Consider the following 24,787-nt stretch of genomic DNA (forward strand, 5'->3'; position numbering starts at 1 on the left):
AACATACAAAATTTTAGCTGAGCAAAACAGAAGCTAAAGGATGTTGCCCTGTGGCAAATGATGAATCCAGAACTCGGCCAGTCTTCCCTTTTTTCTCAATCTGTTTATTTTACATCCCAGCTGCAGCCTCACCCCTCTCTACTCCCCTCGCCATCCTTCTTCTCCACCCCCCTCCCCACCTCGAGCCCCTCCTCTCCAGTCTCCATCCTCCACCTGTCTTTCTTGCTGTAGAGCTTTGGAACCTGTCCCCTGCTACAGTGTTCTACGTGGCTGTGACCGGGCTGTCAACGTAGGGACACATTTTCTTTTCTTCTGCAGCTTAAGCCTCATTCTGGGGCCTGACCGCTTTCTTCCTAATTATAAAGGACAAGACTCCAAAATTGACTTGAGAAGAAATGTGGGCAAAGTCATTGTCAAAGGAAGGACTGAACCATAGGGAGCTCCAGGGGAGAAGGCAGACTTTTGATATGTATAATGAAACATTCCAAAGTAACAGTGGCCAGAAAAAGACAAGAAGTTTCTATCCCCTATACTGTCTAAAGGTGGTTCATGGGGCAGTTAATTAGGAACCTGTCTTCCAAGTGTGGATGTGGCTCCTATGACGTTGGCCCCTGGGCTTTGTTTTCTAGCCTATGTAACAGGATGATAATGTCTTCGGAGAGCTTTGTTAATATTTGCTACATCATAATGTGTAAAGTACTTAAGTCAGAGCATAGTAAGAATGAACAAGGATAATGAGCAATAAGTATGCACTCATTCTTGGCCTTGGCTTTGGAGAGTTTGATATTTATAGTACTGATGTGTATAAAGAATGGGAGTTGCCAAGTCTACATTTTATTTCCCAGTACCTTTTCCTCGGTCTTTAAGGGTGACAGTCGCCTGATTTCTAGAAGAACAGTCACTCCAAACAAGGACTGCTTTTCTCAGCCTGCCTTGCAGGTAAATTGTGACCATGTGACTGAGAGTTCTCGTGGGCTGTGAGTGGCAATGATGGGAAGCTGCTAGGAATTGCCTTTAAAGAGCCATTGCCCTTGGCCTGACTTCTACTTTCCAGGTGGCTTGAATTCAGATGTGGTGGCTAGAAGCCTCACAGCCCTCCTGGATAATGAAATAACCTTGAAACTAGAAGACACTCAAGAGGAAGCGGGAAGGAGGTGCCTAGGTGCTGACTCGCGATGTCAGCTGTGATCTGCTGAACTCTGCCTATGGGAACCAGCTGTGATCTGGGGAATTTCCATTGCGGCTGAACACAGCCCTCACCAATATCCCAAACGGAACCTAATTTTAAGGTGATTTGGCAGTATAAATGCTGATTACATAGTTCATTCAATAACAGAAGCACAGGCACAGTGGGCTAAATCTGACAGCCCGGAGTTTAATGGTGGCAATGCTTGTGCTTCCATGGGTCCGTAAAGCCGGCTCAGGATGGGCAAATGAGGCTGGTAATGCCCCAGGGACCTTCCAAATGGGATCAGTTTCATTAAGGAGAGGGCAGAGCTCCTTCACAGGGTCAAGACTCTGGCCGGATGTCCCCTGTGTTCCCTATGTTTTCCCATTATGCATCTGAATTCAAGGCACACTTCGTATGATCTGACAGTGGGTGTTTGAGCTTGGGTGATTTTTAGGCTCCGTTAACAGCACGGCGGACAGCAGGAGGAGGGAGAGCGATGACTCTGCAATACTTTTTGTAGGTCAGCCTGTACCTGAACATAAACAAATGAAATGCTTCCAGAGAGTGCCTGGGAAAGGCATCTGCTTGAAAAGGAGACATGCTAGAGAGGAGAAATGATGTCTCATAGGATGATATGGGAAAGCAAAGTTTCTGTTACCTCAGCCCAAAGAATTCAGTGATTCCAAAGACAAATTTCTGTTTCATCGTCAATGAATGCGTTAGGCATCCGTTTCTGTCTGGCTGTGGCGGTGACTGCTAATTGCCCTACCCAATGTCAGTTGTGCCCTGCTTCATGAGTATAACCCAGATGTCATGCCAGTGGGCCAAGACAATACCTGATCATAGTTCCTGAGGCTTGAGGTGGCCATCTGACTAATGAGATGCAAACTTTGCCTTCCTGATGTACGTACGTAGGTGCTTCCTGTTTTCCTTTTTGCCATTGCTGGAGGGACAACGGAAATCTTACAAGCCGGACACTGATAATAACAGTGCCGAAAGACAGGCCATCTGTGCAGAGTGCTCCGGATCTGACCTTGTGACTTTTCCTCCAGAAGCAGCGATTCCTTTTTTCTTTAAGCTACCATAGTGGGATTCTGTTTGGCACGGCAGACACCAAGTCCTAACTTAGACACTGTGCTCATCAGTCCTTAGGGGCAAAAGACCTTCTGTTGGCGATTTGGTCTTTTCCCATTTATCAAACAGGACATGAGGAAAACTCAAAATGGAAATGGTCCCCAGACTGGCTTAGCTCTGGGGAGGAAGTGAAGTCGCTGGGGGCCGGGCCTCTGGGGAGTGCTGCAGAAGCTGTGGAACTGGCAGCATTTAGCAGAGAGTGAAAGTTCACCTTAGCCAACTCCAGTCTGCTGTAAGAAATGTTCTAACGGTCAGGAAATTTAAAAAAATATAGGAGGACTCAGGCATTTGCCCATTGAATAGTGGATTTTTGTTTGTTGGTTGGTTTTGTTTTCTCATGGTTGGCATTCAGATGCATGCTTTTTATCAAAGTTTCTCACTCTGAATTCTCTTTCATCTTCCCTGGGTAGCTATATAATGGAAATTTTAAGTTCCCAATGGAATTTTTGTTGGTATGTCATTTGTAGTAATGCAACACCTCTGTGTGTGTGTGTGTGTGTGTGTGTGTCAGAGTCAACTTTAGATGTTTTCCTCAGAATACCTACCATCTTGTGTTTTGAGAAAGACCTCACTGGCCTGGAATTGTCAGCAGAGGCAGACAGGTTGGCTAGAGACCCCCATTGATCTGCCTCCCCAGTGCTGGGGTTACAAATGTGACCCCACATCATCCCCCCTTTTCTACCCCTCCAGCCCCCAGCAGTCTGTTTTAGTTTGAATTGCTATTGCGATGATGGAACGCCATGACCAAAAGCAAGTGGAGCAGGAAAGGGTTTGTTTGGCTTTGCCTCCACATCCATAGCCCGTCATCTAAGGAAGTCAGGACAGCAACTCAGACAGGGCAGGAACCTGGAGGCGGGAGCTGAGCTGATGCAGAGACCTTGGAGAAGTGCTACAGACTGGCTTGCCCATCAAGGCTCAGCTTACTTTCTTACAGCACCGGGAACCACCAGCCAAGGGATAACACCACCCACAATGGGCCCTGGCCCATCAACCACCAATTAAGAAAATGCCCGTAGTCTTGCCCATCGCCCAATCTTATGGAGGCATTTTCTCAGTGGAGGTTCCCTTCTCTCAGATGACTTTAGTTTGTGTCCATTTGACCTAAAACAGTCTCTCTCTCCTCTCAAGATTTCATTTTATTTCAAAGTACATCTGTGCATATCTGTGAGTGGCCTTGTGTACCTGAATGGAAGTTCCCACAGAATCCAGGAAGAGAGCATTGGATACCCTGGAGCTGCAGCTACAGGTTGTGGTCTGTCCAGCATGGGTGATGGGAATCAAACTGGGGTCCTCTGCCAGAGCAGGAGGCACCCTTTTCCGTTAAGCCATCCCTCCAGCCCCTCTTAGTTCTGGGACTTGAACTCAGGTCCCCACACTTACCCAGCGAGCACTTTACTGGTAGAGCTCTCTTCCCAGCCCACTCCAGCAGTTTATGCTACCAGAGTTGTTACTTGACTTGGATTTATTTATAAAGTTAACGTGTCAGTAAAACACAATGACATTTTGAGGTCCAGATAATGGATTTTTTAAACCTGTGTCTGAAGCCATAGTAATACGATTCATTCCTTTCTACATTGTTGCTTTTGATTTTATGTCCAGTAAACTGGACATTAAGAATCTAATGTTTTGTCAGCATTTCTGTAAATACATAAATATCCTTTATGGGGAAAGATCTTTTTCTTCTTATGGTAGAAGTCAGACTCTTTGATGTGTGGCTTCAAGAAAAGTTGAGTGTTTATTGGATGTAATGATTGATCCCTTCATTGAGCCTGAGTCCAAAGGATGAGCTCTGTGACTTTCTAGAAGTACCCATACGTTATTAGCCAGTTTAAAGACTGAACAGATGTTTGTTGAATGAATTAAAAAAAGAAGTAGTCCCTTGGTAGCCCGACTGACTACGTCATGAGTCGAGACTATGAGACAAGGGTGTTCAGAATATATAGGGAGCAAATCGGTGTTTATATGCCCATGCCATAACAGAGAATGCGGGGAACAGAAAGGGTGATGCCTAAAATGGAGACTCGGGGGGGGGGGGGGGGGGGGGGGGGGGGGGGCTTCTGATCTGCTGAATCAGAATCTCTGTAGCTAGAGGCACAGAAATCTACATTTTAACCACCCTTGCCACACACAAACTAGCCCAGTGGCTTCTGCACAGTCAACTGTGAGAACCGTGGGCATTCCATGCTAGCTGTTCAGCTGAAACCACATACAACATACAACGTGACCTGAGGATGAGGCCGGAATTGCAGCTGGAGTAGGATCTTTAGGCCATCCTTGAGCAAATGTGCTTTTCTCTGGCGACACCTGCTGGTAGAGAGTGATAAACTGACAAACTCGGACTGGAATTACACAACTTTGGTGTTTCAAACGCTAGCTGTGACCGCTAAACCTCCCTGAGGCCCCATGCTAGGGTTCAGATTTGCTTCTTCACTTTGCTAGCTTGTGAATGAATCCCTAGTACATTCTTGAGGGGTGTTATCCTTCAATTAATTACCTGACTTGTCTTTTTACATTACGTATTCCTATTCTGTGGTTTTTTTTATTTTTCTCCAACTTTGGAGTTTTCACTAAAAGATGTACTCAACTTTTTAACTAGGGGATTAATTACCAGTGATTGTTTTCGGGAAGTAATAAGACAATTTTTATTTCTCATTAAAGATTTCTGATGAGATAAAGAAATCCTTTGAATTCTTCGAGATGGAAATGTGCATGGGAGTGGGGACAGCCCACCTTTTGGGGAGCGGATGGCATTAATCAAGTCAGCTCTGTCTTTACAAGGCAAAACGGAACTGATGAGGTGAGGCCCTGGAAGGTTTTGTCCTTGCGGACCCCACACAGACATCCAGATTAGGAGTGTGCTGGTTTGCACTAAGGAATGCGGGTGTGAGACAGCACCCACGGCTAGTGGAGGAGCCTGTGGATACAATCCTCCTGAAAACCATGTGAGATGAAGCCCCGAGTCAGGCCAGGCGTCACCCTCTGTGTGTACTAACTCCTGTAGGCAGTGCGTGGCCACAGTGAGTTTGAATCGATGGCATGCTTTCTAACAGGGCTGTTTAGCCCTTGGGAATATCAGCACAAAGCACAGCCCTTCCGCCCCACCTTTGTACATTCAACAATAGCCAAATCCAGCTAAGCAGGTTAAGATTAACTCTTGGTTAAGCTTGTATCTGATAGTTGATAGTTGAGAATTTCATGCAGATTCAACATAAAAATTCCTAGACCATTGAGCAAATCTCCTGATTTTGGATAATTAGATGCAGACGGAATGCTGGAACAGGGAGTTCTTTGATGTGGTGTTTAACAGAAATAGATGCCCATAGCTTTTATTTTAGAGTTTCTGTACTTTCTCTTCTCCCTGTCCTGGCATCGAAACCCCATCAAATGCCAGGAAATCCCGTATCCATCCTTACTGAGACCCACTAGAATTCAAGGTGTGAAATAAATCAATTCATGGCTTTGTGCCTAATCTTATGCATTCAGGAATAATAAGTGGGGCCTGGAGATAGCTCAGCGGTTAAGAGCACTGGCTGCTCCTCTAGAGGTCCCAGGTTTGATTCCCAGGATCCACATGTTGGCTCATAACCATCTGGAACTGTGGTCTCAGAGGATCCAAGTCCCTCTTTTGGCCTCTGTGGGCACCAGTCATGTATATGGTGCGCAGATATATTCTAGGCAAGACACTCATATACATAAAAATAATAAATAAATAAATAAATAAATATTAAGTGGTTATGAGTGTGTTTCCACAACAGGGTGAGTTGCTCACGTGGGAATTGCTCACATATATGCAGTCAATCCTCCTTTCTGGAGAATGGACAAGCTGTCCCGTCTTCTCTCCTTCTTCCTGTCCTGCTTGGCTTTCAGCAGTACCGTGTATGTGTTTCACTTGTCCTGGCTGGGCAGAGAAGCGTCATGGGAATCTGATGGATTTGAATTTGGACCTCGGCAATCCCCTCACCCTGGCATGTCACTTCTCTCTTTACCAGGCCCAGGGAACTAATGATGCCTCGAGGCGTCAGTGGGGGAGAAGGTGATAAAATGCGGTGTCCAGCCTGGAGTGAGTCCTTAGCTAAGCTAAGCTTAGGTAGCGCATCTCCCTTCTGCTCCCCTCCCTTGATGCAGCGGCTCATAGAAAGGCCAGTCAGTGCACCACCTTGGGCCTGCAATAGTGTTGACTGTCCCACAGCTCTGTGCTGTCCTGCTGGGCTTACCTCTAGGACAGATTAGTTAACAGCACTCATCTTTGGACAGCTGTCCTGTCCCAATCTCTCTGTAAGGATTTCAAGGTTTTTCCGGAATGGAGTCCGACAGTCATTAACCAACCCCACTGCACAATCAAGAGGACTCCAGTCTGTCAATATTTGCACACCCGACCTGGGCCACAGCTCTGATGTGATTCCCCAAAGCTAGCTTTTTTGGCTTATGAGCCAGGCTGTTCCAGCTACACAGATAAGCAGCTTGTGTCTGACTGGCCCAGCCCCAAATCAGGAGAGGGTCTCAGCCTCTCCTGCCCAAGCATGACCTTCTTGCTGGCAGATATTGCCTAACAGGCTGTGGCTTCCTACTCATTAGCCGAGTCAACAGCTCACAGTACATTACTATGAGAGATTTGCTTTAGAGTTAATCTTTGACTTAAAGGGATCACCTTTTGGGGAACACCCTAACATGGCACCTCTTCTATTATATTTATCTGCCCTTATTTTCTAACAAATGCCAGGATGTTGGCAAATTGTGACTGGACACGTTTTTGGCAGTGAACATGGCCATGAAAATAGAACCAAGAAAAAAAAAAAAAACTAAAAGCACACACACGAGGAAAAGGCGGGTGAGGAACTCTAGTATTAGCATTAAAAAGGGAAACATGCTGGCCCAGAAAGTTCATACTTCTGAACAGTAACAACAGAAGCTCTTGTCTCAGGGAGGAGCAAGACAGGGCCTGACATGTGTGTGGATAACGATGAGGGGCCTGGAATAGCTCCCTGATTTATTTGTGCTTGAAGGATTTTAAAGTATGTTCAGAGTTTAAGAAGCTTCATGGGGTCAGACTGAGGACTGTGCCTTCCTCCTTGTCATTTTATAAGGAGAACCTTTCAGGAAATGCTCACACCAAGGAGAAAGCGCTTTTGGATAAATCACAGCCCAAGCTGGGACACCAGCTCAGAAGTTTGAGCACCCTATACGTTCCAGGAAGCTCCTTGTTTTCATGGAAGTCTAAGTGTACACATAGAAATGAGTTTATTATTAATAACAATTAATTTAGTGATTCCCACCATCTTGGAAGTCCTCTTGGAAGGCAATGTATTGCTGGAGAGACCTGGGCCTGGTGCTTTGAGTGCTTTGAGTCTTAGACCTTGCATTTTTTGTTGTTCCCCCAGCCTTGAGTCCCCTTCCTTGGCTGTTCACACATTGAATTGGACAACTGTTGTGTCTGCTATCATTCAGAACAAAAGCGTGATCCGCAGAGCCCTCCTCATCCATCCCCCTCATCAAGACAAGAACATACCTCCTCTTGTTCTGCAGGATGGCAGGGGTTGTGTAAGAAGAACGCAGAGGCATCAAATGTTCTATTTTGCTTGTTATTAGACTTCGGGAAGAGAAAGGAAGTTGAAACAACCGATTACATAAAAGTCAAGAACTTCCGTAACTGGTGTTGCTTGTGAAAGACTGGCCTCGTGCTGGACATGAAATACCAATCACAGCATTTACTTTGTCCCAGAGATATGTGTGGCGGAGCATGAGGCAAGTTAAAAGGGCACATTTCTTTCACGAGGATGCACACATCCCTTCCTTGCACACCCATTTCTCTTTCTCCCAAGACAGATGTCTGCCAAGAGCCCAGAAGCTGGGCAAATTGAGTCAACCTGTGCTTATCCTAGGGCGGCCTAGACAGGGATACGGATATGCTGCTGAGGAAAGCGTGGCCAGCATCCATTTGGAAGGACATAGACACGTACAGAAAGCGTAGTTCTGTGAATAAGCAAACAGGCACCCGACGTCCCAGATGTTTAACCACACCACCTCTGGGTTGAGTATCCCTTTTCAGAAATACTTGGGCCCGTGACGGTTTTGACAGTTATGAGCCACCAGATGCAACTGCTGGGAATCAAACTCAGGTCCTCTGCAAGATTAATACATGCTCTTAACCACTGGGCCATCTCTCCAGCCAGTTTCATCCTGGACTATTTTACCTATACATAATGAAATATCTTGGAAACGACCAAAATCTAAACTTAGAATTCATTTGTGTTTCATGTACACCTTATATATGTGTCACCTCCCAAATTTTTTACGGTGTTTTTAATGTGCCCAGAGTTTATGACCCATCACATCAGGTCAAGTGAGAAATTTTCCACTTTGTAGCATTATGCTGATCCCTCCATAGTTTCATATTGTAGAGTAATTCATATCCCAGTGTTGCAGAGAGTCAATGCTCATCCTGTACTTCATACAGAGCCAGAGACGTCAGTCCTCTCAATGGAATCACACCTTAAATTTCATATTTTTCATTGGGAAACAGCACCTAGAAATGGTTCTCCTGGGTTTCACATATGCAGGCTTTTAAATGAGCCCTATGCATATTTCATGAGCTAGCCTTGTGAGACTGGTGTGCCTTGCTTTAGAACCCACCAGCAGTCTCTGAGCTACGCGTTCATGGCCAGAGCTCCTATAATGAGCGCTTTATGAATGTTATCTCTTTTGATGCTTATGAGTCCCAAGAAAGTTTGTCCCTTTTCAGAGATGAATATGTAGTGTGCCAGGACCAAGAAATTACTTAAGAAAGCATTAGAGCCGGGCGGTGGTGGCATACACACTTGGGAGGCAGAGGCTGGCCAATCTCTGTGAATTCGAGGCCAACTTGATCTACAACAGCTAGTTCCAGGGCAGGCCCCAAAGCTACAGGGAAACCCTGTCTCGAAAACAAAACAAAAAAACAGGAGAGAGAGAGAGAGAGAGAGAGAGAGAGAGAGAGAGAGGAAAGCATTAACAGAGTTCTAGATAAGACTTTACGGAACATTCTTTGCCCATGTTCAGGGAAGAAAGCCGCATCGTGGATAATCAAGTCTTTCCTTTGGTTCCCAACACCCCAGGAATCTCCCTCAGTGCCTTGGCTCCTAGGTGTTTCTTCACTATTTTCCTGCCTTGCAGTCTCCCCTTCTGTGCTGGCTCAAGTCTTCCAGGAAGTGGTGTTGAGAGGAGGTTGCTGTTAGGTTGGAGTTAAAACCATAAAGAAATGCCCGTTTCCTAGTTTCCCGGAGGTGTGTGTTACAGCTGCCAACTTAGCAGTGTAAAGTGTACTGGCAAATTGAGAGGTGGGAACTGTCCCTGTGGAGTCTGAAGAGATTCTGGCACTGTGGGATGCCAGCTCTTACCTTTTTAAAAACTCAAGAACAAGGACAACCCCCTAGATAGGAAAAAGTCCTCTGTCGTGGAGCAGAGGGTTAATATGGCCATTCCCTAAAGGACAAAATATGCATCATATTTGAGAAAGTCTTTGTGAAAAGCTGCCCTTGGCCTAAGGCAAAACTTGACTTTCTGTCTTGCTTTGTTTTGTTTGTTTTGCTTTTGCTTTGCTTTGCTTTGCTTGTCCTTTCTCCTGAGCGGTGTTATCAGATGAAATAAAGGCAGGATTGTAATTTACCTGGCCTGGTGTCCCATGCTAACGAAGTTTATGAGGAGGCTGTTGAGTGCTGTTCTGCAGTTACTAAATCCTGCAGCTGACCCAGGTCTAGACAGAGAACGAGGCCCAGGAGTCAGAGTGCGGTTGGCACCTCTTCTTTTTCCAGCCTCCCCATCTCAGCAGACATAACCACTGCGTTACACCCAAGTTTCTGGTCCCCAAATGAATTCACAGAGCTGGATTTCTGATGCAAATTACATGGGGGTTTTTAATAATATTCAGACTGAAGTTTGGATCAACACCCTTCCAGCACCCAGCATGGTGGGTGAGGAAAGTGTGGCAGGGAGCCTTGGGAAGTTAGAACTTTTAAAGGGGAAACACTGTAATCAGGGGAGTTCATGTCCTGTCATCTTGGGATTGGGTAAGGAGGGCATAGGATAAGGTGGTTTCTGAAACCATTGGTCAGTTTTTGGGTATGAAAACCTAACAGAGAGCCATAAAGTACTGACAAGTGTCACAGACCGCCTCTTGTGGAGACCACCGACCGCGGGAGAACAGGGGTAAAGGCTAGGAGAAATCATGAATCGGCGAGGAAATGACAGACAGACACATTCAATAAGGTTGAATATGCTGCTGCAAATTTACTGAAGTTCAAGCATCAGTTTTATAGGATTACAGAAGGAAGTTGGCAAACAAAAAGCTTAACATGAGAAGAATGATTACAGGCAATAATCAAAAGCCTTACATGAGAAAAATGATTACGGACAATTGATTGTTTCCAGTATGTCTTGTGGTTAGGGCCAGGTGGGCAGAGCTCTTCTTTGAAATCCGTCACACACCATTAACCAACTACTTTCTCATAGCCCTAAATCATATCTGTTCTCATGGTAACCCAAAACACCATTCTTTAGGGTTTTACTCCCAAGTCTTGCTCCGATAGTGAATAATTGGTTTCTTAATGTCAAGAATAGCCTGCCTTTCTCTCTTATCTAAAATGCACCTGGGGTTTCTCATTCTGGCTAGCCTCTCCTATCATGAGCTCCTTTTGTTCTAGGGTATCCATAAGTTTGACCAGAGAGCGAGCCTCAGTAGTTTGATTATTATTGGTAATATCCTGGAACATCTCGATCTGCTGGCAAGATAAAAGAACTACACAGGATACAGAAACAAAGAACAGAAAGCTCAAATACAGCGCCAGGGCTAGCGAGGGCAAGTTTGCTGATCCGGAATCATGACTGTGGCTGATTGCCAGGGAACTGCCTGGGGCTCAGCTCCTGGGAGCGTGGACCCCAACCCTTCAGCATCGTTCCACCTTAGCGGCATTTTTCTGCTACACAGGCGTGACAGCCGTGGGCGTAGCAGACAAGGTATCTTCAAGGACAGGATGCCTCCTAGGAACATCTGGACCTCGTTAAATTTTATGACCCTGCTCCCTATCTTCTTAATTGGCCCTTTTTTAGGGTATCTGTTCAAATTTCTGCTATGGCAGCCCATTTCTGGAGCTGAGATCTGCTCCCACCCCCAGCCCATTCTATGGCTTAAGATGAAGCCCCTTCTTTAAAACGGAGCTTGCTAAGTCAGGGCCTCACAACTGCACAGCCAGTTGCTTGAGCTGGAAGCCCAGAAGCCTTCTCACACTCCCTTCCCCGTCCTCCAGCACTTCCTCCCAAGCCCCGTTGTTTCTCAAAGAGTACAGAAGTTATCTTGTAGATGCGTTAACATAAGCAGGTCCTGGTACCATGAAGCCCAATGTCAGCATGTAAAGAAAGTGTGGATACTTTGAAGGGCTTATTCATCCGAAATATAGAAGGAAACCCAGCGTTCAAGTGGCCAGGTGAGTGGGTGTGGACTCTGCTGAGTGTAGAAGATAAAGCTCAGAGCTGTGGAGAAGTAGCGCGAGGAAGGATTTGAGAACAAGGGTACAGAAGTCTGGATGATTTAAGACATTTCTTTCAAACTTAACTTTGTTTATATGCCGTCAGTTTCACCTCTAGGCCCTTCTGAACACTACGTTTCCTCCCTTGCTTTCCCCTTCAGGGTCTCTAAGTCCTGAGCAAGAAGGTCACAGAGCCAAGGAAACAGCTCACTCAAAACCCAAGACCTCATTCCAAAAACTCAGGACTCTAGAACTCATCCTGCCTTCAGACAAGGCCTATGAACTCCCCCACAAGGGTGGACACTGGCTCTGGCTGTAGTAGACAGTATGCCTGGACCTTGGACTTGTGGTCCTAGGTACCCACAGAGACTATGAGAAAACCCCCACAGTGTGGACAAGAGTGAGGGATGGGACAACTATCTTATAGTTGTCAACCTGGTACAGCCCTCATACATGTTAGCATCTCCTGCCGTCGGGACTAACCACTGCTTTGCTCCCACATAAGACATGACTCCTTTCCATCTTAAATCCAGACCTAATCTTGCCCATCTTCCATCTCATCTTTTGAATTGTGAAGATTCTTTTCCAGCTAGTTCATCACATGCAGGAAATCCATTCGCCATTTTCCCAATCCATTCGCCAATACAAGACAGCGTGGCTCTCTAAGATTTTTTTGTTGGTTTGTGGGATTGTGTGTGTGTGTGTGTGTGTGTGTGTGTGTGTGTGTAAATGTGTGCACAAGCCTGTGTGGGGATGCCCACAGAGTTCAGTAGAAGATGTTGGATACCCTGGAGTTGGAATTACAGGCATTTATGAGCCATCTAATATGAATGCTGGCCACTGCACTGGGGTCCTCTGGAAGAGCAGGGAGCTCTCTTAACCACTGAGCCATCTCTCCAGCCCCAACATGTATTTCTAAAATACCAGCCATGTTACTCCCACATATAGGAAATGCAGTCCACCTTATAGTGTCATGGAATGGCAACATGCTTCATCACAAATGAGAGGCATTGTTCCCGACTTTCAGTTTCCTGCATAGCACTTAAGAATTTCCTATCTGAAGGCTGTCCGACATGTTGTGCCCTCTGCCTAGAATGTTGTTCCTTGGCTTTTCTAATGTCTGATTCTTCAGCCTTCCTGTTTATATTTTTTTAAAAAAATGGTTTATTTTTATTAGTTTAATTTCATGAAGGTGTTTGTGTCTGCTTGTGGGTATGTGCATGTGACTGTTAGGTGCCCATGGAAGTTGGGGGTGTCAGATTGCCCAGGAGCTGGAGTTCCGGACAATTGTGAGCCACCTGGTGTGGGTGCTGGGAACAGAACTAGGTTCCTCTGGAAGACAAGCAAATGCTCTTAATGGCTGAGCCAATTCTGCCGGCCTTTGAGTCCAGATTTTTCCCTCAGACAGACGTCTGCAACCCAGCTGTTGACCCTGCCATTTTATCATGGCATGGTCTTCTTCATGGCGTGTCGTCATAAATTGTGCTCAGGTGATTCCTCCTGCTTATTTGTTTAATGTGTCTATCCTGCTCAGTTGCAGGTACGGTGTCCAAAGTGTACGTACAAGCTGAGTACTGTGTGAGACATTAGTACAAATGTGTATTAATTAGTGGACATGTACACAGCTATTCACCTAAACAGAAAGGTTCAGAGCACATTGCCATTGTTCCTGGAAGTAGCCCAGCTGTTCAGCATGGAGAGACGGTTAAGTCATGGCTGTGGCACAGCTGGTCAATGCAATGTCATGGAGCCATCACTGTGAATAATTTGATACCATGGAAAACACTGGAGTGGTATTAACGAAGGGGAGGCAGAGAGCAATAAAAGATAATTAAACATAACGTCATTGAATAGTGAGGACAGAATGATTGGCATTATTTCTTTTTTCTTCTTTTTGTTTGGTTACGCTTTTAATGACATGACATTCTGTGTTGAAATATTTCATTTTTAAAATGTGGGAACTAGAGAGATGGCTCAGCAGTTAAGAGCACTTGTTGCCCTTGCAGAGTGTAATGGTCTGTCCTGTCCCTTTAAGAGACAAGCCCCGCCCACTCTCCCCCAGACAAGCAGATCTTCCACCCTGCTTCCAGCCTGAGTGCCTTCCTCTCCCTCTCTCTCTCTCTCTCTCTCTCTCTCTCTCTCTCTCTCTCTCTCTCTCTCTCTCTCTCATTGTTTCTGTCTCTGTCTCTCTCTGCCTCTCTCTCTCTGCTCTCACCTTTCTCCCCTTTCCCCTTTTCCTTTCCCCTTCATTACCCACTGAATAAATATCCAACCTCACTCTGCATGGCAAGTGCCTAACAGGTCTCTGTCTCTCACCCGTCAAGCGGCTCCCTGCCTGGGACTAGCTGCCCCTCGTGGCCTGCAGGCCCCTCGGAGAATGGTGCCATTACACAGAGGACCCAGGTTCAATTCCTAACACCCATATGTTGGTTTGAAACCATCTGTAACTTGAAGTCCAGGAGATCCCATGACTACTTTTGACCTCCAAGGGGTACCAGGCACACATGTGGCACATACATATACACACAGGCAAAACAGCCACATAAAGTAAATAAACCCAAAACAAATTTTAAAAGTAGATATAGGGTTAAGAAATTTACATATAGTCAGGTGCTGGTGGCATGGGCACCTTTCGTGCTAGCACTCAGGAGGCAGAGGCAGGCAGATAGATCTCTGTGAGATCAAGGCCAGTCCAGTCTACAGATCAAGTTCCTTGACACAGAAAAGCCTTGTCTCAGAAGAAAGGAAGGAAGGAAGGAAGGAAGGAAGGAAGGAAGGAAGGAAGGAAGGAAGGAAAAAGAAAGAAAGAATTAAAGAAAAGAGAAGAAATCCACTTATTATCTCACTTCACTGCATGCAAATATATTTTCAATTTTAAGATTACATTGATTTGTTTATGTGTGTGTGCCATGGCACTAGAGAGGTGCTGATCAGATAGTCAGAGAATAACTTGTGGGAGTCAGATCGTGCCTCTCCCCATAAAAGTTCTGGGGATATAACTCAGGTTTTAGCCTTGGCCACAGGTGCCCCTGCCCAGTGAATCTTTTCACCAGTTTGTAATTTAGCATCAAAACGGAATCTCCTCTTCCATGGGAGGTGTAATGTATCACTAATTCCTCAAGGTGGCAGTGTCAGAGCTATTAAACAGCGTTGTGCAATGCCTGCATTTGTTGCAGTGTTAGTCCCAATCGACATTTGTATATTTCTTTTTTGCTTTTGACCTACAATGGCACTGACATTCACTTTAATTCTAAAGAAAGTGATGTGTTTAATAGCTTCTTTTGAATATTGTATTTTAGTAATTTCCCTGACTAGGATAACGGGAAGTCTCTGCCTGGACAGTTTCAGTTCTGTGCTTCCACTTGAAAACTAACAACAATCAAATGGCATCGAGCGCTGTTTCTTGAGCACACTTCCTGAGTTGTTTAAACTCTGGCGTCTTCACATACGCCTCTCGTGTACTCCTGTAGGACGGGCATTCTTCCCACCTTATAAATGAGAACACAGAAGCAAGGAAAACGGACACTCTGCCGAGGTCGTAGTTATTATCTACCAGAACCTGAGTTCAAATCCACTCTCTCTTCGCAGATTACTAAATAGATTAATTGGAGAACAAATAAACAACTATACATAAGTAAATGAATGGGTTGAAGGGATTGTTTCGTTCATTTACATAATAAACGTAACAATTACAACAATAGTTAAATGTAGCTGAATGAGTACTTCCTGTTCCATCCGTTTATCTGGTATGATCTCCAAAAGTGAATATGAACCACATATTCATGACCCATTGATCCACTGTCGGACATCTACCCCTTTCCTGGCTGTTGTGGATAGGGCAGCAGTAAGCATAGAGGAGCAAGTATCTATCTCTGTAGTAGAACATAGAGCCCTTTAGGAGAATGCCCAAGCGTGGGATAGGTGGGTCATATGGTAGATGTCTGTTTAGCCTTTTGAGGATATGGCATGCTGCTTTCCGTAGCAGCTCCAGCAGTTTACATCCCGACCAGCAGTGAGTGAGTGCTCCCCTTCCCCCACGCCCACACCTGTCTGTGTTGTCTTTGTGGTTCATACTGTTGTCTTTGTCATTCATACTGGGGTAACGCAAAAATCCTAAAACACTTTGAATTTGCATTTCCAAGATGGCTAAGGATGTTGAATATTTTTAATAAAGTTGTCTTGGTCATTTTGAGAACACTGTTTAATTCCACTCCCTGGGTTGATTTTGTTGTTGTGAGCTTTACCACATCAGTCATTAGCCAGTGATTGCCCCCATCACATGCCCACAGGCCAATCTGATGGAGGCAACTCCTCAGCTGAGCATCCCTTTTCCCAGGTGGCTCTAGTTTGGGTCAAACTGACCCAAACTGACCAGTGCACTTGTCTTCCTGCTGATTCTGGGGTGGCTGTTTGTTTACTATTTAGATATTTTGAACACTACACCCTCTCAGACACAGGACCCTTTTAATCTCTGGACTACAATTTTGCCTTTTTAAATAACATCCTTTGAAGTGTACACATCTTTAATTTTGATAAAAATCAAATAATATATCTTTCCTTGGCTTCTTAGGCTTTTATTGTTATATGAAGAAACAAATATTTTGCCCAATGGAAAGTCATGAAGACTCAGCCCTCCCTTTTCATCTGAGAGTTTACAGTTTCACTCCTGTGTTTCCGGTAGTCTTTGACCTGTCTGGATTAGCTTCTGCCTAGGGCCCAGGAGGAGGTGTGACACTCACTGCTTTTCTGTGTTGAGATTCAACTGTTGCACCCCTCTCTCCTGAAAGACTCTTTTCTTCACTGAATGGTCATGGCAGCCCGTCAGAGTTAGAACACGTGGCCCTCTGGCTGTGTTTCTACACTCACAGCTGTCTTCCACTGCTTTCTGTCTCTGGGCTGGTCTTTCGGTGTAATGCAGGAAAGTGAGTAGGTTTTATTCTCTAGCAAGTTTCTGGAGTAGAGTGGCATCTTGCCCCATGATTCTTACCTGTCGCCTGGCACGAGCAGGTAACCGATACCCTCTGCTGAGATGTGAGGGGCACCTGCAGGGTGTTCGCAAGACAAAGATTAGAGTTCTGGTCATCAGCAGGATCCAGGAGACAGGTGGACAAATCAGGCCCAAATGCTTGGCTCAGCTAAAGGAATTTAAATCCCAGTGACTTCACGGTAGGTGCAACCCTCCACATCCTTCTCAGCACCTTCAAATGCAAGCCCTGTTCTAGTGTACACAGTAGGAAGATTTTTTTTACTTCCTAGCATGCATCTAACATAAACTGCAGCAAAATTACCAAAGACGGCAAGGTAACTCTATAGAATTATTAACTAGTTAAACAGTTGAATGGTGGATCTAGTTTTTGAGCAGTTGAATTGTTAATCCCTTTCTCTGTAAATAATTAGCTAGTAGGCCAATTTCTTTTTCAGGCCACTCCTTGATAAAGGCAATAAACCTTCTTTGGGTACAATAACATATTCGGACTTTCTGATCTGTTTTGTTGAAGGGTGACATCTACAGGAGTATAGAATCTTGCTCCCTGTGACGTTAGATTATTAACACACGGGCTCTAATGAGGAGGCATAAGAACAATGAGTGCGTGGCCAAGAAACTGCCCTCCAGTCTTCCCTGTGACATGCTCTGTCCCAACACCTAGGCCGTTCTCCCTCTTGTCATCGCCCTTCCTGTTTCCTGGTGCCAAAGATCCTAAAATAGCACGGTAAACTTTGTGTCTACTAACGTTCGGTGTGGAGGACAGCTGGCACGAGAGGCCCAGTCTTGAACTCCGGAGCAGATGTTCACTGTCCCATACAGCTGATTATATCTAGATCAGAAAGGTAGGTTTCTAGGTCAGTTCCTCTTGAAATTGCTTTAAGTTGAGACTTCCTTATGATACCATGAAAACTAAAATTTCTAATAATATCTATTTTTAAAAAGCATTTAAAAGTGGTAAGATAGAGAAAAATACTTAGAAAAATGTATCTCTGGTTAAAAAAAAAATCATTGAAAATGTGGAGGCAATATGCACAGCTGGATAAGAAAAGAGCGGAGAGCCCAGACTGATGATGAAAGATTTGAACAGGCACCTCACAGAGGAAAATGAATGCCCAGTGAGTGTATAAAGTGATCCTAGTTGCTTCAGTCAAAATAGACCAGTCAGGGGCATCTGCCTCACTATGGCCACTGAATGGTGTTAAGAATTTTTTAAATCGGGCACTGAAAATGTGCCTCAGTGGGCAGAGTGTTTGTCTAACAGGCCCAAAGCCCTGAGCTCAATTCCCAGTGCTGTATAAACCATTGTGACGGCACATGGCGACCTGGGATATATGAGTCATTATCTCAAAAAAAAAATCTTAAAATATGTTAAAAGTCAGGAGCACTCTTAACGATAAGCTCCTTAAGTTTATCATGTATGCACTCCGGTGTTCATTTCTGTAAATAAGTAAAGACACTGATGGGGTAATTTGATCCATAATTATCATCTATTTTGGGCCTTCTTTTGCTGCTCAAACTTACTTGGCAAAAAGGCTTTCGGTAAAACAACCAATCTAACCGCCGTCATTCTTGCAACAACCACACTGGACCTCTACACAAGTCTCGCGACATCTACACAAAAAACAACAGCATATCACCCTGGCTCCTAGAGACCCCACCTCAGCCGGGGCTGTTTGAAAGGTTGGTTGTGCCTAGCATTTTGCAATGACAATCCCTCAGAGCCAGAGGGGACACACACTTTCCCTGGTAGCATAACCATGATGACTACTGGCAAGGCTTATTAGATGTCCAAAACACAAGCCTTAGCGGCTGTCATTGGTAATAGAGGCAAAACTGTGGCTGAACCAGGAAGTCACTGTGATGGGTCCAATAATGCTTGGGTTCACTCAAGGAGTGGGCTTGGGGACAGTACACTGTGATGGTTCATCTAATGCGACATCAGGTTCAGTGACATCTTCTCTCCAATGGTCTTTCCTTGCGTACTTTCAATAGCCCAGGCTAAGCTGAAACCATTACACAGATTGACTGGCCCGGTGTTGGGAGGGTATGGTTTCTTGATCTCACAGGCACCACCCAGTCCCATGTGTGCTGTGTGTACAGTGCCTGACACAAGCAAGCACTTAGCTCAGGTAGCAGCACTACCCCCAGAGTTGGTTTGTTCCCTTCTAGATCAGCTCAGTTGTGCTGTTGGCTATAACTGCTTCATCAACTGAGCTGTGCGGGGCAGTACCAGGCTTCTCTCAGCTCCCTTGGGATTGCTTAGCCATTGAGCTGCTGAAGTGCATCACACAGGGCACCCATTAGACTGAGGTCAGCAGCCTCCAAGTACAGATTTATGCTATGATCTAGAAGGGAACAAACCACCAAGTTTAAAAATGTGGTTGGTTGCTCCCATTACATTTGTGCCACTACTGCTCCAGTATATCTTGCAGGCAGACAGCTCATGTCGATTGCAGCATTTGTAACTGAGTGATTTGATGATTATCTTTCTCACCAATATCATGCAGAGTACCTTCCAGGACCATATACCACAGGAGTGAAGTGTATAGCTGGGAACCAACTTGACTTTTCCATAAGTGAGTGCTGTCTTCAGCAATGGGGTCTTACCACCAGGTTCTTTGTGTTTTTATTTTTTATTTTTATTTATTTATTTTTTTGAGTAACCAATAGCATTGTCACTAGCCTGCAATGTCCACAGGACCTCTTTTGGCCTCCAATTTTTGATCTTCCTGCCTCTCAGGTGTTTAGGTTAAAGGCATGTACCACTATGCACAAAATCTTTTGAGATTGTAATTACATCATTTTCCCTTGCCCCATATCCAACCCCTCCCATATATCCCATCTTTTTGTTCTCTTTCAAATTCCAAGTTTTAAAAACAGTTCCAGGAAGAACAAGAGTTAGAGACCTCCCTAGGATACATAGTGAGTTCAAGATCAGCCTTGGCCACCTAACAAATCTCTATCTCAAAATAGATAGATAGATAGATAGATAGATAGATAGATAGATAGACAGACAGACAGACAGATAGTAGATAGACAGACAGGCAGACTGACTAACTCATTCTTCTAAACTATATAGGAAGCAAAACTTCCTTATAAGCAACCTACTAGTTGGAGTCTTGAACTTTGAGTCTAGAAAAGTTGTTCTGCCTTCCAATGGGACTGGTAGCTCAGTCTTATTATGCCCACTTTTATTCATCCTTGGGACCAACTGGATTATATTAGGTATTTTTCATGTTCGAGGATAGTAGGAAAGATAGCATCAAAGTGTCATCCAATCATGATCAGATTATGTAGTATTTTTAAGAGTGGCATTTGGCTTTTTAACTATTTTAAATTTAAAGGAGGGAAGCTACATGAAATATAGTTTCCTGGATGGGCCCTTGGAACAGAAAAGGACATGGTGAGAATTAGCGAATCTCAATAAAGCATGACATACAGTCAGTAGCTGTCTACCAGTGCTGGATCAGGAGCCGTGACAAACACACCACAGAGTTCCAAGGTGTGACAATGGGAAAAGCTAGGTGATGGGCAATGAAAACTGCTCTTTATGTCCCTTTTCTAAGTATTTAAAACTGTTCTAAAGTGGAAGTCTAAACTAAGTATAGTAGAAAGGTAGTTTTCTCTCGATCTCAGACAAATCCCCAGTTTAGCTAAGCCTCCTGTCTGTGCTTTGTGACCTTAACTAAGCATCATCAGTATTGGGTGTCAGTCTAATTTTAGGAAGCCTCACTTTCAGCAGTAGGGGAAAGATCGTGAAAGTTGAAGCTGCGTGGCCCAGCATACGAGACCACAAGCGTGGAACTGATGAGCAGCAAAGTTTAGAGGCGTACTGGAGGATCCAAGGAGCCTTGCGATTTCTCGAGAGAGGAACGGGGTGGGGGGGGGATCATAAAAGCAGTGCTCCAGGGATTTGTTTGATTTTCCATTTGCCAAATAGAGTGAAATTGGGAAGGATTCTGAGACAGGCACATCAGCAGAGAGGCAGTAACTGGAATGTGAAGCTAAAAGCTCAAGACTGAAATTCCGAGTGGAAAATGACGCTGTTTTCCATGCCTCCTACTGCCTGGATCAGTCCTGGGGAGAGACGAGCCTAATGTACAGACTGGTCTGTCTGGAGATCTTTGACACCTTTAATGGCTGGATCTTAAAGTTGCGTCCTATCAACCCCCCTGTATGCTGTGGTCAGGAATATTTTGCCATTTCTGCTTGTCCTGCGTTATCCTTGTGCTTGCTTGAGAGTTAAACCGAGTCCACAATTCTCAAGAAGGTCTCTTCCATTGATTTATCCTAATGGATTTTAAAGACTTTTTTTCCCTCTAGCACTGTGGACAGAACTCCGTTTCTGGAATATGCTAGGCAAGCACTCTTTCAGAACCAAATGCCCAGTCCTGAAGACCCCCAGAAATCATTTCAAAGGTATAGAGAGAATGTAAAAATAAGAATTCTACCAAAAACATCAGGCTCTCATTGTCCAACAGCCTATGCCTTTCTTATGTACATACACACACATACACATACACACACATACACCGCAATACATACCACATTTACACACACGACAACGTATACCACATACACAGACAACACACACCACAGCATATATATCTCTTTGTACATACATACCACATATACATCACACAGACAACACAGACCACAACACATATGCCTCTTTACACATATATCACAGTACATATGCCCCTTTACACACCCACACCCATACACATCACACACCATAACAATGCATACACTACAATCCACACACACAGAGAGATACATGGACCATTTCATGCCTCTGTTTTCTGCATAGTTTGTGCATACCCCTAGGTCCGTGGTCCTCAACCTTTCTAATGCTGCGACCTCATGTTGTGGTGACCCCCAACCATAGTTATTTTCATTGCTACTTCATAACTGTAATTTTGCTACTTTTATGAACCGTGATGTAAATATCTGTGTTTTCTGATTGTCCTAGGCAACCCCTGTGAAGGGGGTTGTGACCCCAGACTGAAAACCACTGCTCTAATTCCGTCCATCCTCCATCCTTCAGCGTGTATTTCCTGAGGATAAGGTCATTCTTTCCAGCACCACGGTGGCAATCTTCGCAGCTCATTTCTCATTCACTGTCTGAGGGACTCTATAAACTGTGGCAACGCGCATTACCAGGGTCTGGCCTGTCCCTCTGCTAACAATTACAGGCTTGAAAAGGCCACATTTTTATTTCAGCTTCAAGTTTGAGTTTTTGAGGACCAGAAAAGTTTGGCAGTTTAGCTTTGAATTGAACTTATGGGTATGTCTCAGTAGGGCTTCTAAAAACCTCCTTGTCAAAGAATACTGGTCATTCCAGCAATGGGAAAGATGGGTCCGCAGCCCCACTGCGTATCAGGAACTGTCCCCAGCACGGCTAATCCTCACCACCACCACCACAGCAGCATCGATTCCTTTTTACTTCCAGTACAGGGTCTAGGCTGTCGTGGTTGGTCACATTGCACCCACAGTCAGGAAGGAGAGCATAATGAACGCTTACTTACCTCTTTTTTCTACAGTTGCAGGACCCTAGTGGAAGGAGTGATACCACCCGCTTTTAGTGCGACCTCAACTAAGATAATCTAATTGATCTAAGATGCACACTTCCTCACATTGTCAGGCATAGCCAGGGCTAAATAATCCCTCACAGGTGTGCCTGGAGACTTGTCTCCCAGGCGATCTCAGAGCCTGTCAAGCTGACAATTTAACACAGCAACTCCTCACCATTGCCTTATTTCCCTTAGGGAACTGTAGGCACAAAGGATAAAGACCTTGCTCGTAAATCACAGCTGATAGAGAGGTACAATTAGAATTTGGACCCAGGGTGTTACAAACATTCTTCCCATTGATTGTCTCCTATGTGACTATTTCCAGCCTCATTAATATTTCATAACGTCTAAAGATTATCCCACATTATTTATCTCGTTTTATTGATTGCTTCTTCTTGTGTTCCCTTCTCCAAGTAAAGAAACACTCATTCTCTTGATGTGTTTACTTTTCAGCTGAGGAAAAGGTGACGCGTCCCTGGAGACTGGAAGAATGGACTCAGAGGAGGCTGTTTGCGCCAGGATCTCCCACTCAGCAGCTGTTGAGTCTGGGAGGAAGACAAGATCTCATTACTCCAATGGCAGCGATCAAGAAGGTTCTCCAGCCTCGAACAGCCAAATGCATTTGCCATGGTGGGGGTGGCTAATGAATGATTAATCGGAACCATTTGATAGTAATCTGCCTTGCAACTGCATCTTCATACTTCATGTTGCTTTCTCTCCCGGCCTTGTAACATTTGAGAGACAAGCCCTGCTTCTCATCTAGTGAGCGCTGGCCCGAAAGTCAGACTCACGCAGGAATTCTCTGCATTCATCCTGGGCTTGTCCTCTCTGATTCTGCTATTTATAGAGTTGATGTGGGCTAATAACCGCTTTTACTGGGGCCCTGCTGCATGCCAAGCATTAGGATGGGTGCCCTACATAATACTGAATCCTCCCAAGGCCCTATAAGTTTATACGAACTATTGACATTTTGATCATGAGGAATGAGATACTCAAGAGAGAGCATGTGTTGTGGGTAAGATCACACAGCTGATAGGATAATTATTCCAGTCCAAAGTCCCTCCGTTATAACACTGCTTTGCTCATTACTGCTACAGAGATAACTGCCCTATAGTATCCTTATGAATATCACACCTGGTCCCCGAATTGGGGTGGGGATGGTGCTGTATGTGCATGAGAGGAATCTTGAGTGGGGGCTTTAGAAGCACAGAAGAATCACAGAATTATTTTCTAAGCAAAATAAGACTGTTCTTTTATGGTCCATGGGTCAAATCTGCCTGTCCCCACCTATTTTTGTAAATAAAATTTTATGGGAACACAGCCACATCCTTTATATATTGTCTATGACTCCTTTTTTTTTCCATAATGGCCGAGTTACAGAATTGTATCAAAGACCCTGTGATCCCAAAACAAAACAAAACAAAAACAAAACAAACAAACAAACAAAAAAGACTCTGTGATCCTCAGTGCCTCAAATATTGACAATATGGTCCTTGCAGAGAGTCTGTGACCCCTGGCTTAGATGATTTAGGAAGGAATCCCACGGTTTTCATTAAGACCAATTTATTATATTTTTCCCGTGACTGAAAAATTAAAGCTTGATACTGCGTACACATCACTGTGTTCTAACGATGGCATGGTGGTGGATATGGTAGTGATGGGCAGGGATTGTGGGGCTGTACCTGATAGAACTAGCAAAAGGTTGCAGGGGGCAGAAGAATGAAATTGTGTCTCTGGGACCCCAGTGGACTCCTCACCCCAGAATTCTCCCACTCATGTCCTTCCTAACCTCCTTGCTACAGGTGGTTCTAAGGTATCCGTTCACAGCCTTACAGGGGGCGCCCCATAGACAACATACGCCAGTCCCAACGCCTTGACTTGGAATTTAGAAAGCAGCTGGATCTCTAGTTGTCTCTCTTCCCATCTCCTTTTGCTTGAAAGCCATGAGGAAACCATTCTAAATTTGAATATTATTTCAAAGCTCATGTATTTGTCTTTGAGTCGCATCCATGAAAGCAGAAAGCGAAATACATAATACTCGTAGGTATTGACCTTAGTCTTTTCAGGTGACTGTAACACAATACCATAGACTGTACAGCTTAGAAACAACAGAGCCAGTTTTCCCAGTTTGTAACACTAGAAAACACAAGCTCTATGAGCTGGCAGTAGCTTCAGTGTCTGGTTGAGAACTGTTTTCTGGTTCATAGGCAGCCGTCTTTCCACGTATGCTCACATATTAGAGAGGACAAAGGATCTCTCTGGGGCCTCTTTCTTTCTCCCTCCTTCCCTCTCTCCCTCTTTCTTTCTCTGTGTCTGTCTTTGTCTCTCTCTTATTCTCTCTCTGGGGCTGTACTTCAGAAACTGGTTTCTTTTAGAAAATAATTAACATGTAGGTAACCTACATTATGTATTTCCTACATGTTAA

General features: G+C 44.7%; 1 protein-coding gene across 1 annotated transcript in view; it reads left to right on the top strand.

Annotated features, from left to right (window-relative positions):
• Slc44a1 (solute carrier family 44 member 1) overlaps positions 1–23,695 on the top strand; it is a 161,410-nt gene extending 137,715 nt beyond the window's left edge. The window contains exon 16 of the mRNA XM_038347809.2: positions 22,816–23,695. Within this exon, the coding sequence (XP_038203737.1) occupies positions 22,816–22,830 (15 nt within the window). The 3' untranslated portion in view covers positions 22,831–23,695. The remainder of the gene's footprint in view (positions 1–22,815) is intronic.
• Positions 23,696–24,787: the final 1,092 nt, after the last annotated feature.

The sequence above is a fragment of the Arvicola amphibius genome, chromosome 11 (assembly GCF_903992535.2).
Source record: "Arvicola amphibius chromosome 11, mArvAmp1.2, whole genome shotgun sequence".
In the NCBI taxonomy this organism is placed as follows: Eukaryota; Metazoa; Chordata; class Mammalia; order Rodentia; family Cricetidae; genus Arvicola; species Arvicola amphibius.